At 25.8% G+C, this 15,150-nt stretch overlaps 1 protein-coding gene across 6 annotated transcripts; it reads right to left on the reverse strand.

The window, feature by feature from the left end:
• Positions 1-4,457: 4,457 nt before the first annotated feature.
• LOC113556157 (mannose-1-phosphate guanyltransferase alpha-A) lies at positions 4,458-7,844 on the reverse strand. 6 transcript variants are annotated; one of them, XM_026960940.1, is made up of 10 exons: positions 7,711-7,844; positions 7,518-7,635; positions 7,365-7,416; positions 7,036-7,291; positions 6,662-6,930; positions 6,370-6,568; positions 5,857-6,298; positions 5,606-5,710; positions 5,186-5,357; positions 4,458-5,127 (listed from the first exon to the last, which is right to left on the reverse strand). In XM_026960940.1, the coding sequence occupies exons 3-10, from the start codon at positions 7,402-7,404 to the stop codon at positions 5,027-5,029; spliced, it is 1,584 nt and encodes a 527-aa protein (XP_026816741.1). In that variant the 5' UTR covers positions 7,405-7,416; positions 7,518-7,635; positions 7,711-7,844; the 3' UTR covers positions 4,458-5,026. The 6 variants fall into 6 exon arrangements, with proteins under 6 accessions (XP_026816741.1, XP_026816740.1, XP_026816739.1 ...); XM_026960939.1 differs by having other exon boundaries at positions 7,518-7,638; positions 7,711-7,836; XM_026960938.1 differs by having other exon boundaries at positions 7,495-7,638; positions 7,711-7,836.
• Between the last annotated feature and the right edge of the window lie 7,306 nt (positions 7,845-15,150).

The raw sequence follows: 15,150 nt of genomic DNA on the forward strand, positions 1-15,150 counted from the left end.
TTTATAAAGTTAATTGTTCAATGTGCATACTTAAACAACCCATGGTTTGCACAAAATAACAGAATAACTTTTTAAGGGTCTTGTATTTTTTTTTATTCACAATAGGCAATCTATAATTACTGCCCTTTAAATATGTATATATAATATTATATATGTAAGCTATTTTATGTAGTATGAATATTTACAAAATTCAGTTATTATCCATCATATGAGTGTTACCAGGTCCAAATACATTAAAAATATTCTTTTGATAAAGCTATGTTGTTTTTTTTTTTAATTTGAAGAATTATAAAAACTAACAAATTAATGTTTATCAAAAGTTCTAATAATAACTAATTTTGGAGTGTATATGTATTATTTTGGAAAGGCTTAGGTTCTTCCTTCCAGTCATTGTGTTTGTTGCTTAAGAGAATGTTATACTCACGTATATTGTCATTGTCTTACTAACCTACATTATAGCAAATTTGCATTCAACAGAACACATTTTATGTTGTTAGCTTTGATATTGGAATCAATTTACCTATCATCAATCTTAAAGGTAAGAATATAATCATGCCTTTATTGATATTATCATTTTAAAGTGAGTTATGAACATTTTAAAGTTGTAATATTTTACATAGCTATAACCAGAGGCGGATCTAAGATTTTTTACGCCCGGGGAAAATATTAAAATTACGCCCAATCATAGACCAAGACTGAAAATATATCATTCCCTTTAATTGTTTTCTAATAAATGGAACTAAAATTACAAACATACTTTACATACTACATACTTATTGATTTTTAAACACATAATAATGTTAACTAACATAGTTAAAAATATCAAGCTAGTTCATACTCTGATACTCATAAAATCTTATTACTTATTACTTGTGTTACAATAATTAAACTAAATAAAAGTTATTCTGATTTTTACACTACTATTAAAGTATGCTAAAGAGTATGCTCTATCTTTTCTAACTATTAAAATAATTAATAATACACATTTTTTATACACATCAATACATTTTTTTTTGAAATTTTAAAAATTTAATAAAATCAGTCTTAAGTTCTGAGTGAAGCAAAAAATGTATTGATATCATTAAGAATTATAATTATTGAATTACTTAAATTAATATTATATTGCTTACTGTAATATAATTAAAATTATAAAATATTGAATAATTAACTACATTTACGAATTAAGGTAATATGTAGATATATTGTTACACTCTTTATTACAATTTACAATACATTATAAATTGAGGCTCATAGCACCAATAAAAATCTACAAAAAATAATCTCTCGTTTTATATTTTTTCCTTTTTTTAAGTTATCCAAAATTGGATGGAAAAATACTATTTTATAAAACAAATACGCCAATAACTTAAAGTTGCTGCTTTTTTTAAAATAAAATAATATAATATAATTTAATATAATAACATATTAACATAAATCATAATATAATTTTACTAATTAAAACCACTGAAGCGATGAATGCAACTAGATATCTTTATTTAGTTTATGGAATTAAAATTTTTTTACAACATTAAAAACTTAAAGTGGTTACATATTTTTTTTTCGAAATAGGGTATTTAAATAGAAACTGTTTATTTTTGTTTGTATTCAGTCTGCAATAGTAAACATTAAACAATTATATAGGTATTATATTTTTATATATTTACTATTTACATAATAAACCTTAATATAAACAATAATAATATATATTATAATTAATCTATTCTGTGGACTGTGGTATAACCAAATTTAGACTATATCAAAAAGATTCAGTTTAAAGTGATTAACAAATTTTCAATGAATCAGACTAAATAGCATAGCATTAGTATGCCTAAATATTTTTAAAAATTTGAGTGGCCTAACCCACATTAAAACTTAATCAACTTTAATTGAGTTAATGCTTGATAGTTAGTTTAAAAAGCAAGAAATTATATATAAAACGTGAGTTTATTATTTTCCTTAGAGTGGATTTTATAAGAAAAAAAAATGTTGCAAAATAATCAAAACTTGAATAGGCACCTGTCCTATATAAAAACACTTTTGCTGTTTTGGTTCTGTGTGCCTCAATTATAATAGACCTTTATAGTGAAATATAAATTCGTTTATTCTGATAAAGATACAAAAATTTAGATTTTAGGCCAATAAAAAATGTAATCAAATTATAAAAATAAAATCTTTTTTTTTAAACATAAACAAATGTATAACCATCTTGGTAAATATTATAATATATAATAATATTATAAAATATTAACATAATTTTCAATAAACAGATATAATATTATATCGTACGTTGATTGATAATCTTATAAAAGTTATTGTGTAGGTATCAGACCAGACATTTTAACGAAAACACAGCATAATAAATACCTAGTTTGACACTATCACTCAGAATCTTAATAATTATAGACTATAGTAGGTATATACTTATTACTTATACTTATACGAATCTATTTATAATCTTACCTTTAACTAAAATGATGTCTATTGTCTATAACTAACTGGCTATTCCGTGCGCAGAGAGGTTCAGCTGCGCTTTCAAATGGCAAATGGCAGAATTTGTCACTGTGGTCTGTGGTAATTAATTTTGTACTATTTTTATCCGCGTCGACGATAACGTACATATTAATTATTATATTTATATTAATTATTGATAATATATGTTTATATTTAATTTGTATTATTAGTCTGTCTCTATAATCTATATGTACTGTCGACCGTCGACGTACGCCGCCGATCGCGCAGCTACGCGATCTAATAATAGAATGATTAATTATTTTACGCCATGAATGATTTTATTTTTATTTTTCATTATTAAGTGAAATAAAAATATTGTACCTAATAATACCTATTGTTTGTGTATAGATTGTAATTATATTTTAATAAAAAATTAGAAAAAAACTTCTAAAACCAAACATTAATTTAAATACCTACAAAAAAATTACGCCTATTAAAATTTTACGCACGGGGATCAATCCCCGGCTTCCCCCCCCCTAGTTCCGCCTCTGGCTATAACTCACTTACCAATGATAATATCATTAAAAGCATATGACATATCCTTGATATTCTTACCTTAAAGTTTGATAATAGGTCAATTGATCACAATATCAAAGCTAACAATATAAAACGTGTTCTGCTGAATACAAATTTGCTGATGTACATTAGTAAGAGACAACACATGCGGGTATAACGTTCTCTTAAGATTTAGACCTGTCTAATATGTATGTTATTACTATTTCTTATAATATAATACATCCTTGTGTCCAAGTGTTGGTTAATAGACATTTTAATGTCAAATACAATACAATTCTGGAAGAAAATAAGGAAATATTGTCGTTGGATTTCAATAAAATTAAAATTTTGGGATTAAAAATAAAATACGGTTTTTTAATTTATTACTAAAAACTCGATTAAGTTGTGCTTATCTCCCATTTTATACTTGACATCTTTTTATTTTGAAGTTCTTATTTTATTTTCAACTTTTTAATTGATTGTTTCCCATAAAAATTAATTATATATTTTTAATATTTTATTATAATCTATTTACAATTAATTATTGTTTATTCCATTTTATTAATTTTTAAATGTTATAATTTTTTATTGAACATAAAGAATAATTTTAATTGTACAATTATTAATTCATCATAAGAACAGAATATTTAGCATGATAATTTATAACTTTAATATCAAACTAAATAAAAGTAATCAATACAATGAAATTGTTGATCATTAACTTATTTCACAAATTATTTGTGTTTGAGAATTTCGGACAAATCACCTTGAAAGGGTTTATGTGAGATGATTAATTACCATGCTCATTAGACTAATATGGATCTACTGTCATATATATATTTCTTTGCCTCTTAATACAATAAACCTTATACAATGTTAAACTTAAGACAGTTTCTAAGATTTTTAAACAATATTACAACATTTCTAAAGTGTCTAGTCTAGCCTGAAAGCTTGATCACAAACCTAACAAGATCTTTCGATAGATATCCTTATAATATAATTGTCTTGTCAAGAAAGTTTACAAAAAATGTTTTGCTAATTTTAAGTTAATACAATGCAACTTCAATAGAACAACTTCCATTTAACTAAATATTTTTGGGGACTGAACCAAATTAGAGATAGATTTAATTATAATTAATGAATATATTCCGCGAGACATGCTTATTATTCAATGAACCTATACATCAAAATTAATTTTCCTCATCACTATATTTAATATATTAATATTATCAATAGTTTGATAACTTTACATTAAATACAATTACACAAGAACTAATTTTACACATTCTCATTTCTTGAAATTTTGACTGCTAAATGTTGCGAATAAAAAAAAAAAAATAAGATATTATCAAAAAAAAAAAATTTATATTTAAATTATTTATTATAAAATTATCATGTAATGGTAATATGCAAAAATACACTTGAATAAAAGTTAACAATAATATTGTGCATAACTAAAATAAGGATTTAAAATATAAGTATATCCATATAAATATTCATATTTAAAATAATAAATAATAGTAGATAATATATATTTTTTTCTAAATAATAAGTTTAGTAATAGTTTTAAGGTATGGTTTCCTTGCAGCGTCAAAGAGTGGAACATGACGCCGTGTCTAGGCGCTTACTATGTCCAGACCAGTAGTTGACCCTAGACGCTGCAGGGAAACCGTACCTTTAGTCATATCCAGATAAACTGGCATGGTGGTAACGGCATTTTTCAGTAGGTATAGTCAAAACTAGTCGTCATGTGTTTCGGCTATGCTTTGTGTCCATAACAAGTTATAAATATCATAAATGCATAAAAATAAATGTTCTTAAAAGAGACATGATAAATTAGTTGACTTAATATAAGTTGATATATGTTTTAAAATGTTTTGTGACAATTGTTTAGCTTATTGATATACTCGGTAATAACAACCAATTACGGAGAAGCCCTGTGCCAATCTATCTGATAATGACTGTATAATGTTTATTTTGTCTTATTTTTAATGTATACGTCTATTGAACTATGCAATGATCACAATATTATTTCGTTTTTATAACTTCTGGTTAAAGTCTTGTAAGGCAACACAATGCTGTTTAATAACACCACTTCAGATTCGACATTGACTCCACAACCTGTATAATAAGAGTAATTATATAGTAATATAATGATTATTAAATAAATAAAACTAACCGAGTATAGTTATAGATGGATTGAGCCGACCATCCAAGGCGTTAAATAAGGGCAGCTGAGGTGTCATTTTGGCATATGCCACATTAGGATTGGGATCTGAACACGCTGCACTACCTTCTACACGGCACCAGGCACCAACTTTAGCACGTCTACCAATGATACTGTGCATCACCTAATTAATTCATAAAATATTATAAATGTGACTTCTAACCAAAAAAAAATTTATTTTAATAAAATAAAAAAAAAATTGAATAAAATAGATATATTAATTGTACTAATATTATTAAGTGCAAAATCCTAAAAAATAACTATTTACAAAAAGGCCTAATTATTAATTACATATACATAGCAACATGTTGGTTCCAAATAATAACATCCATATTAAAATATTTTTTTAATATTAATATGGTATTTAATTACCAGACTATGTTGACCAATGACAGCATCTTGTAGTACAATAGACTCCTTAATACGTACACCTTGATCAATACATGCTCCTTCGCCTACACTTACATTTGGACCTAGCTATTAATAACAAAAAACCAATGTTAATATAGGTACTATAAAATAAAAATATTAATTACTGCTACTATAGTAGACTTTTTGAAAAATTGATAACATTTTGTAAGATATTATAAAAATAAATAAATACGAAATAAAGTATAACTAACTAATGCAGTTGGATGCACTTGGGCTGATGGATGTACATATACATTCCCAATTGTTGAATATCCACCTTTAGGATCTGCAGTTGCCAAACGACATTTTACCGGTGAAGGCAATGGCAAATCAATTACTGACTCCCGTTGCAGTAATCGTTCTCGTTGTTGGCGCAATGATAAGTAGTGACGATTTGCATAAATTGCTGCACCAGCTGTTTTCAATTGGGACCACCAGTTACGTGTGGTTGCTGCTAGTGCCACTCCACCACATATAGTATCTTTCTGTATTCTTCCACTGCCATCACCACCACTACCAATATTACTACAACTACTTCCAGATTCTCCTGCCAGTCTACGTAGCACATCTTGCTCCATCCACATGACCATAGCAGCAGCAACTCGTTCTTCAGTTGGCTTTTGTTGCTGCTGTTGGTTTATATTATTTTTATTACTGCAATAAACAAAGTAAAATTTATTTGTAAATGAAGAAACTTATAAATTCTTACTGTGTTCACCTATTACCTAGTAGTATACCTAGCGGTATGTTGTTGATTACCATTTCCATTACTGTTTAGCATTTCTAAATGAATATCTGCTATAGTCTCAAATAGCCGTGGGGAACATAAATAAACACCACAATTCACTGTGTTTGAAACAAATGTAGATGGCTTTTCAACATAATGTTGTATGATATTTGTTTCTTTGTCTACAACCATGCAACCTATACATACGTAATTGATCAAACATAACAAATTATTTTGGTTATTAAATTTCCAATCATATAAGTGTATTAATAATATATTACACAACATACCATAATGAACAGATTGTTGGCGAGTGGTTTCAGTAGCCATGACAGTAATTAACACTGGTTGTTTTTGTTGATGCTGTGACTGGTGACTATTATTAGTGAAATGCATATGGAGCATCTCATCTAATGGAAAGTCAGCGCAAACATCACCATTCATTACAAAAAATGCCTGCACTTGTTCACCTTCATTGTTGTCTAATGGAGCAAGAATCGTATCACGAAAATGATATAAGCCACCAGCTGTGCCCAAAGCATCAGGCTCACGAAGATACCTATAAGCAGCACAATTATTTGAGAATTAATACAAGATAAAAACATAAGAAATACAAAGAAATAATATGGTTTATACATCAAAGTATTAGTTATCAAAACAATACCTAATTCGCAGTGTTGGATAACTCTGAGTAGCTGTAAGTAAGAAGTCTGCAAGCTCATCATCTCCATAGTATCCCAATAATAGCACCTCAGCAACACAATATTTCCCTACGTTGCTTTTACTATCGTCTCCAGGAATTGAACTCCGTTTTTGACCCAAGCGGTAACATGCATCTATGTGGTGCTGAACAACAGGTAGGCCAGCCACGGGGAACAATGGTTTAGGTACATCCAACGAAAGCGGCCGAAATCGAGTGCCTACAAAAATTCAAAGATCTGATAACAAGAACACAATGAATGCGTACGGTGGAGTAAAAATGATTTAACTTACCTTTAGATGGGCCACCGATTAATATCACGGCTTTCAACATGATCGTTCGTACCTGTCAGGTTCCGAAATAAAAAGTGTTTATTTTCAACGACGACGCCAAACAGAGTTAATTGAGACTATTATTTATTACAGAGTACAGTTGGTTCTACACACCCACAGGACTTGGTGCTATGCCACGAATACAATATTCCGAGATACCACAATCGAAACTGTTGTTGTTACTATACAACAGTTATATCAATTATTATCGGATAAACCACCGACGCCGTAACTGCTATGAAAAAAAAGCCATTGTACGATTGTATATTATTACGAGACACAATGGATAAATAATGTAACGACTTACGAGTGACAGTGCGGTATCGTTAGTGGCAGATAGCAAATCGACAAACTCAGCAGACGGCAACGTGAAATAAATATTACAGAGAATAGTATTCACACGTCAGGCCCGACAGGGGCAACAGTTCACTTGATCGGCTATCATATCTTAATGGTATTATCAACAAACATTGTAAACAACAGTCACAAATGTTATCACTTGCGGAGTTGTTATCAATGAGTCGCCGCGGCAGAACTATAGATAGTAAAATTATTAGGGCCCGATGCATTTAAAACCATACAAATATGCTTTAAAAAATAGCCAAAAATACGCTTAAAAAAAGAATTGTACCACAAAAATGACCTTTAAATGCCGTATATTTTTTCTATTCAATTTGTAATTTATAAAAAAGCTATACCTACCTAAATATTATTTATTATTTTATTAAAAAAAAAAAAAAAAAACTGAAAATATGACTTGATGCTATGGAAATATTATTCATTCTAAACGTACCAAAATATATATTAAAATGTATGTAAAATTAAAATTCTAAGTGAGTTTATTGTAGTATTGTACTTACTTAATTTTGAGCATTGCATTGAACAATAAATAATAATATATTGTTTAATATCTTCAAATACCAAAGATCTTCTGTTATCCAAAAGAATATTTCTGTGCGTGGAAAAGTTCCTTTCGACGTCCACGGATGTAATTGAAGCAAATTTCATGTGACAAATATCGTTTGTAGTTAATTCTTCTGATATATTTGTATGATTTATTTTTAAATAATATTTTGAATAGACTAAATTTTATCATATATTGAACAAATATGCATTAAAAACCAATAAAATGACCCAATAATGCTAAAAATGCTCTAAAAATGAAAAAACGTCGAAATATACAAAAAATTTAAAATAAAATTTTTAGCTTTGAAGCTCTCGTTACATGAAACGACTTATGTACTTAGAAAGCATTGTGTAAGATCAACCAAAAAAATATGTACTTTACACTTAAATCCGGGCCTTACTAATAATAATACATAATACAGTAAAACTTCGATAAGTCGAAATTAATGCTGTTCCCTTGCAAAAAGTAATGTGTGCTCTCAAACTCGTCAAAGTAAGATAACAGATTATCTATTGTAAGCATACACATTTTTTATTATATTATTTAGTAATACATAATTTTAAAATAATAATAACAATACACACTGTAATTATATATTTTACACAATAATTAAAAACTCTAATACGTACATACATTTAAAACAATTTTTAAGTCAATTTTTTCCCTACAACTTTGATTACTCAAAAACTTTAGTAGATAAGTCGAAAAAATTGAATTTCGAATTATCATCCTAACCGTTTTTATATTACACTGGTTTTACTATGTAAACAAGTTGAACCACAAATATCCCAGCTATAACCTTGTGTTAGAAGACCGGTAGTCGTAGTTTCAGAAACCATAAACGTAAAATTCCTATTTAGCTGTCGTGAAAAATCTAATGAGTATACATTTAAGCACAATGAGATCAAGTATTTTGAAACATAATTTTCTCAAGTAAAATTTACGTAACCTAAAAAAAAATCTTTATAAAAAAGTTCAACAGATTACACTGATTACAAAATATGATTAAGAACATGAGACTAAAGCAAAGCTATAAACTGTTTTTTGTAAATAATTAATAAATTATCAAGTTTGTAAAAACTATTAATTTACTGAAGTCTGTATATAAGTAGGTACGACCGTTTTGTTATGTTATGATAACTATTAAACTATAGTATTTAAAAATATTAAATAATTTAAAACACATAGTATGGCATTAAATTTTGGGATATTCAAATAGATAATTTAAAATGTTCATTATTAAGAAAAATTAAAATTTACTATCTAAATTAATTTCTATTATACATGTTTAGACTGTTTAGTTACTTGTATATACTTGTGTTGTTGCCTCTAAAAAGTAAGTTTATACAAATAAATAATATTTAAATGCATTAATAAATGTATACCTACCTAATATATATATATATTTTTCACTACTGCATTTATTTTTACGGAGTTATATGCTTATTCCAATTACAATACTAATTGTTAACATTAACAGTATTATTAAAATGTTTACATAAATTATACATATTAAATAACATATAATTACATTATAACTAATAATTTATTATAATACCTATTACCTATACTAGTATACTACTATCCATAATATATTAGCAAATTAATAGAGTAGATACAAACAAATTCTATTGTATTTTGTATTTGGATTTGTATTAGTTTAATTCAAATTTATAGCTGATAGGTATAGGAATTGTTTGGTACTTTCAGTAAAACATAAAAATGCATGGATTTAGTTATAATTTAGTTAGTTTTATGTCTTTATGTCCTATGAATAATATTTTAAATGTTTCAGAATAAATCAATTAAAAATGACAATGTTGGCTTATGCATTGTAAAACACAATATCTGGAAAAAATTTTCTACTAAAAGTACTAAATTAGTTATATTTATAATTTATAATGAAGTGTTATAATTATTAATCCAAAACATATAATGTAAACAAATTATATTTCAATTATCCTACATTTAATTACATTATAAAATAATCCATTATTTATATTTATATGTTACCTATTAAGCACTAAAATTTTCTCAAAATGAATTTATGCTTTTAACCTAACCTTACATAACTCATAACAAGCAAAGGAACATCATATTAGGTATGTATAAAAAACAATCCAAACAACAATTACTAATAATAAAACATGATGCTAATACTTTAACCATGTAATTATACTTATTTATGATTTGGATTCTACTTATTATATACCTATACCTATGATGTGGAGAAGCTTTGTATACTTTTATTATCTTTGTGTTATACAGAAGAAACAATTAATTTATACATAAGATATACGAACATTAACTGCGTGTAATTCTTTAAAATTTCTTATATAATTAAATTAATATTTTTCTCTTTATTAAATATTAACTTTTGAATTAAAAATATTTTTTGTTAACTATTAATGTAATAATGTAGGTATTTATAGCATAATATAATTAGTATTGACTTAACTAGAATAAGTTATATTAGTTTTCTGAAGTAAAACATTCTTAATTTGTATTCATTATGTTGTAAATATTTTTATTCAGACATTTAGCAAACCTGTATAAAAATTATTTATATATATAATATATAAAATAAGTATGATAGCAAATATTATATTAATATACTATTACCTAATATAATATTCTATAAACACATGATTTATAATTCAAAACAATTATAAATTATTCACAAATTATTACTTATATTTATTTCTAATTTTTGAATTATTTTTATTTAAACTTTTCCAAGAAAAAATTTTATTATTAAGTATTTGTTAATTTTATTTAGGTAATTTAATGACTTCTTTATTTTTATTAAGTATTACAAAATCAATTGCGGGCAACGTTATTAATGAAGGTTTATTAAAAATTAATTTTAATTTAGTTGAAATAAAACTGTTTCACTTATATTGAAGTTTGCTTGTTAAATTTCAATAAATTATATTAAAATAATATTTAATTATTTACAAAAAAAAAGAAAGTATAAATTGTTGAAATAGTTACCAAGAGAAATGTGCCAAAAACAAACATTCAAAAATAGTGTTTTTTAAACTTATATTATCATTGTAAAATCTACAAATATTCATTATTGTAATTTTTAACAAATTAGAGATTCAGAGTTCATAATAATGAATGCCTATATAAATATATTGTTATAATTTACAATACATTTTATAAGTTAATATAATCAAATATTTAAAATATTCATTCAACATTTGTGAAATACATTCTCAAGTAAACAAAATACATTCTATTGGTAAAAAACGAGTAGTGAATGTACATAGTTTATTGTATACATTTTAGTATTAGACATTTGTGTGCGCTTACACAAACATTGATAAAGGGGCACTATCATACTCAAATGACACGCACCTAGAAATTTTTATGTGATTGCCTATATTAAACTCCTTGAAAAGACTGTTAGAAATAAAAACCCATTTTACATCTAATTTTTAAAAACCAAGATTTGAAACGATCTTGAAACGATCATGAAACGTTAATTATGATTAGAGTTAGAATATTTTAAAGGATAAAAATCCTTTTTTAATGAGCTATCATCCAACTTTCTAGCTATTACAGTTTTGGAGAAAAAGTTTAAAAAAATATAAATTTTGGGACTGTTTGCGCCGACGTTTTGTGGATTCAAATGGTCATACCGCTCGAGTGTGATATCAGATCTCTCTCATTAATATTTTATGTTAAAGCTAGCTTAATTATCCACGTACTTATTATAACTGAGTTACATTTTTATCATTTAACAATTTAACACAAATTCTTAATTTCTTAATTCTTAATTCTTGATTAATAAACAAGAAAGTAATATTTATAATCATTTTATGATCTATTTGTCTCTGGCTACGGTAATTATCAGGCTCGGGACTTATACCACTTAAAATCATTAAAATAAGCGCTTAAAAACATCATTATAAGCACTAAAATAAGCATTTAAAAAACTTAAATTTGAGCAAAAATATTTAATAAAAAAAAAAAAAAAACATTTACATGATGAGACATAATTTGTAACTGTGCTAAAAATAATATAATTAAATATTACAAAAAATATTGAAACAAAATGATTAGTAAAAGTTTTTAACTGGTAAAAATAGCAAAAATAATCAGAAAAACTGGAAATAAGCATCTTTTTAAAAAATCGTTGAAAATCAAAAAAAAGCACTTTTAAATTTCATAGTTGAAAGTGTTGTAACATAGCATACACTTCCATAGCACTCTGCTACATTTTAAGTCAATCCATAAAAATAAGCAAATGCTTTAAGTCCCGAGCCCTGGTAATCATATTTACACACCCACGATTTTTCAGTGGATATCTTATATTCAAATTGTCTTCCCCCATTGTTCGACTATGTTACAATATAATATTGCAAATTGATTTTAGTTTAATTTTACAGTAATGTAACTAATTTATCCCACCATAATCATAGTTTTGTATATAATATTAATCAATAGAATTTTTTTCATTTATTATAAATATAATTATTCTAATAAAAAAAGATATAAATTATTGTAGTATAAAGTTTAAATCTGTGTTTCGGTCTTTATATTCTTTATTGTTTTGTAAACATATTGATATTTGTTTATTATCACCTATTCATTTTTATTTATCTTAATTTTAATCGGATTAAGTGTTTACTGTTTATACATTTATTATCCTTTATCATTTGATCATTTTTATTTATTTCTATTCTGAATTATTAAGATATAGGCAACGTGGATTTATAAATCCACCTTCGATATACGAATTACGTAATATATTATTTTAACTCTTGATTTGCCCTATATAGTGTATACTCGTATATATGTAAAATTTAATATATATCATGTTGTTTTTAGAACCTATTTAATATATCGCCAACATAGTTTATCAGTGGTGACTGTAGGGTTTGATTTTGGGGTGGAGCCGTGGAGAGGTCATAAACATTGCACATTTTTTCATCATAAATTTATTCAAATGCTTAAAAATCAGTGCTAAATATAACCCACATTAGTCATGAGTACAAAATATTATACAAAATAGTACACAAGTCAATAAAAAAAAAAATATAAAACAAGGACGTCAAAAACAACTACAAATTACAATTTATAATACAAAATTTAATTTTTGATTTTTATTTTGTTTGTCGATCGTCGGTTGTCTAAACACGACAGACGTCAAACATATTACTTATAAGAAATTCAACCAAATTAGAATTATACATTAAGAACCCAAGAGTCCCTATCGGAAAATCACGTACGTACAACGAGTCTGTAAACTGGCGCAGAACTACGTGAAAATATAATAAGCTAGGGTCCGGATTTATATGCAATAAAAATCTATAAAATATGCAAATTCATATCATATATACATATGCGAAAAATATACAAAATGTTTTTTTTTACAAATTAATAAATTATACGGTCTTGAATAAAAATATTAGATAGGTACACAATCTAAATAATATTTTTTAATTATATTGTATAAGTATAAAAGTATTTTACAATATTATAAAAAATTATTGTTTTAAAATTCAGAATAACATTATTTTTACGAAATTATGTTCAAAATGTATATTAAATTATTATTATAGGATGACGAGTACAGGCATGAAGTAATAAAAATCGATTTCAAATTTTCGAATAGAAAACTTCTACGATTAGATTTCGAAGCATACTTTTGTATTCGAAAAACTTCTTTCTACGTCACAAGATATAATTTGTACATATTCAAAACTAGATAAATCTTCAATTGACAGTTCCTCATCTTCGTCATATTCCGTTACTACGCCGTTAATTATACTATTGATTTTTTCAATGTAAAATATCCACAATTTTTCGAAAAAATATTTATAAGTTTAGATCTAGTGAAATCTATCCCTGACCCTCCTGTTTCAAATTTATTTTTAATATTTTCTATGAGCAATAGACTCTTAAATATCCCTTGAAGTAGCATTCAATTTTTCTAATTTTGTTATTGTATCTATTTAAACACTGGAAGTGTGTTGTATTAACGACGAGCTCATTTTTTGACTCTTTATTATGAAATAAATTACGTGCGTTTTCAAATTCGCTTTGTTTTGGTTAAAAATGATAATAACACGTTTTACTTAATTGAAATATTTTCCATAATAAATTTCTGCTTCAAGCCATGTACCCCAACGAGTTAATACCTATTGACTGTGGGGATAAACTCATAATATAATAATAATAATAATTATTATTATTATTATAGTTGTAGAATATGCAACATAACATTTAATATTCATGCAACTATACAGAAATAATGAAATATGCAGTTAATATGCATTTTCATTCAAATATGCAAAAATATGCAAAAAAAAAATTGACCATGGAATGTACACATTACGAAACGTTGACATTAATAATCAAAATTATTCTAGGGGAATTGTAGAAAAATATGCATTTGCATATAAATCCGGGCCCTAATAAAACTAACGAGAATTTACAATAAAACGATATTTACTATTTAGTATACTAATATAATATTATATTATAAATTGTAATAATAAAAGCGTATATTATATTAAATTTTTTACCTGGAGGTTTTTTTTGGGGGTGGTAGGAGGGGAACATGTCATTTTTGAATGTCCATTAGGTATATTAAAACACTTCTCCTCTAAACAATTAAAATTTATTTGTTTGCGAGTTGTTGAAAAATGTTGGTATATTATTTTGGTACTTTGTAGTTTATCTAATCGTCTGTAATCCATCAATAATCGTTTTAAACCATTTAAATGTCTATGAAAAATTGGATTTGCATATCAAGAAATATATGATGGCGTTAATATAGACTATATAGCTTTTAATAATTCATCAATTGACAATTAGTATTAATAG

Source organism: Rhopalosiphum maidis, chromosome 3 (assembly GCF_003676215.2).
Source record: "Rhopalosiphum maidis isolate BTI-1 chromosome 3, ASM367621v3, whole genome shotgun sequence".
NCBI lineage: Eukaryota > Metazoa > Arthropoda > Insecta > Hemiptera > Aphididae > Rhopalosiphum > Rhopalosiphum maidis.

Coding starts and splice junctions, on each gene's coding strand:
- LOC113556157 (XM_026960940.1), bottom strand. CDS start 7,404: ATGTTGAAAGCCGTGATATTAATCGGTGGCCCATCTAAAG. Junction 5,711..5,856: donor AAGTGCATCCAACTGCATTA/GTTAGTTATACT, acceptor TGTTATTAATAG/CTAGGTCCAAATGTAAGTGT. Junction 5,358..5,605: donor TCATTGGTCAACATAGTCTG/GTAATTAAATAC, acceptor TGAATTAATTAG/GTGATGCACAGTATCATTGG.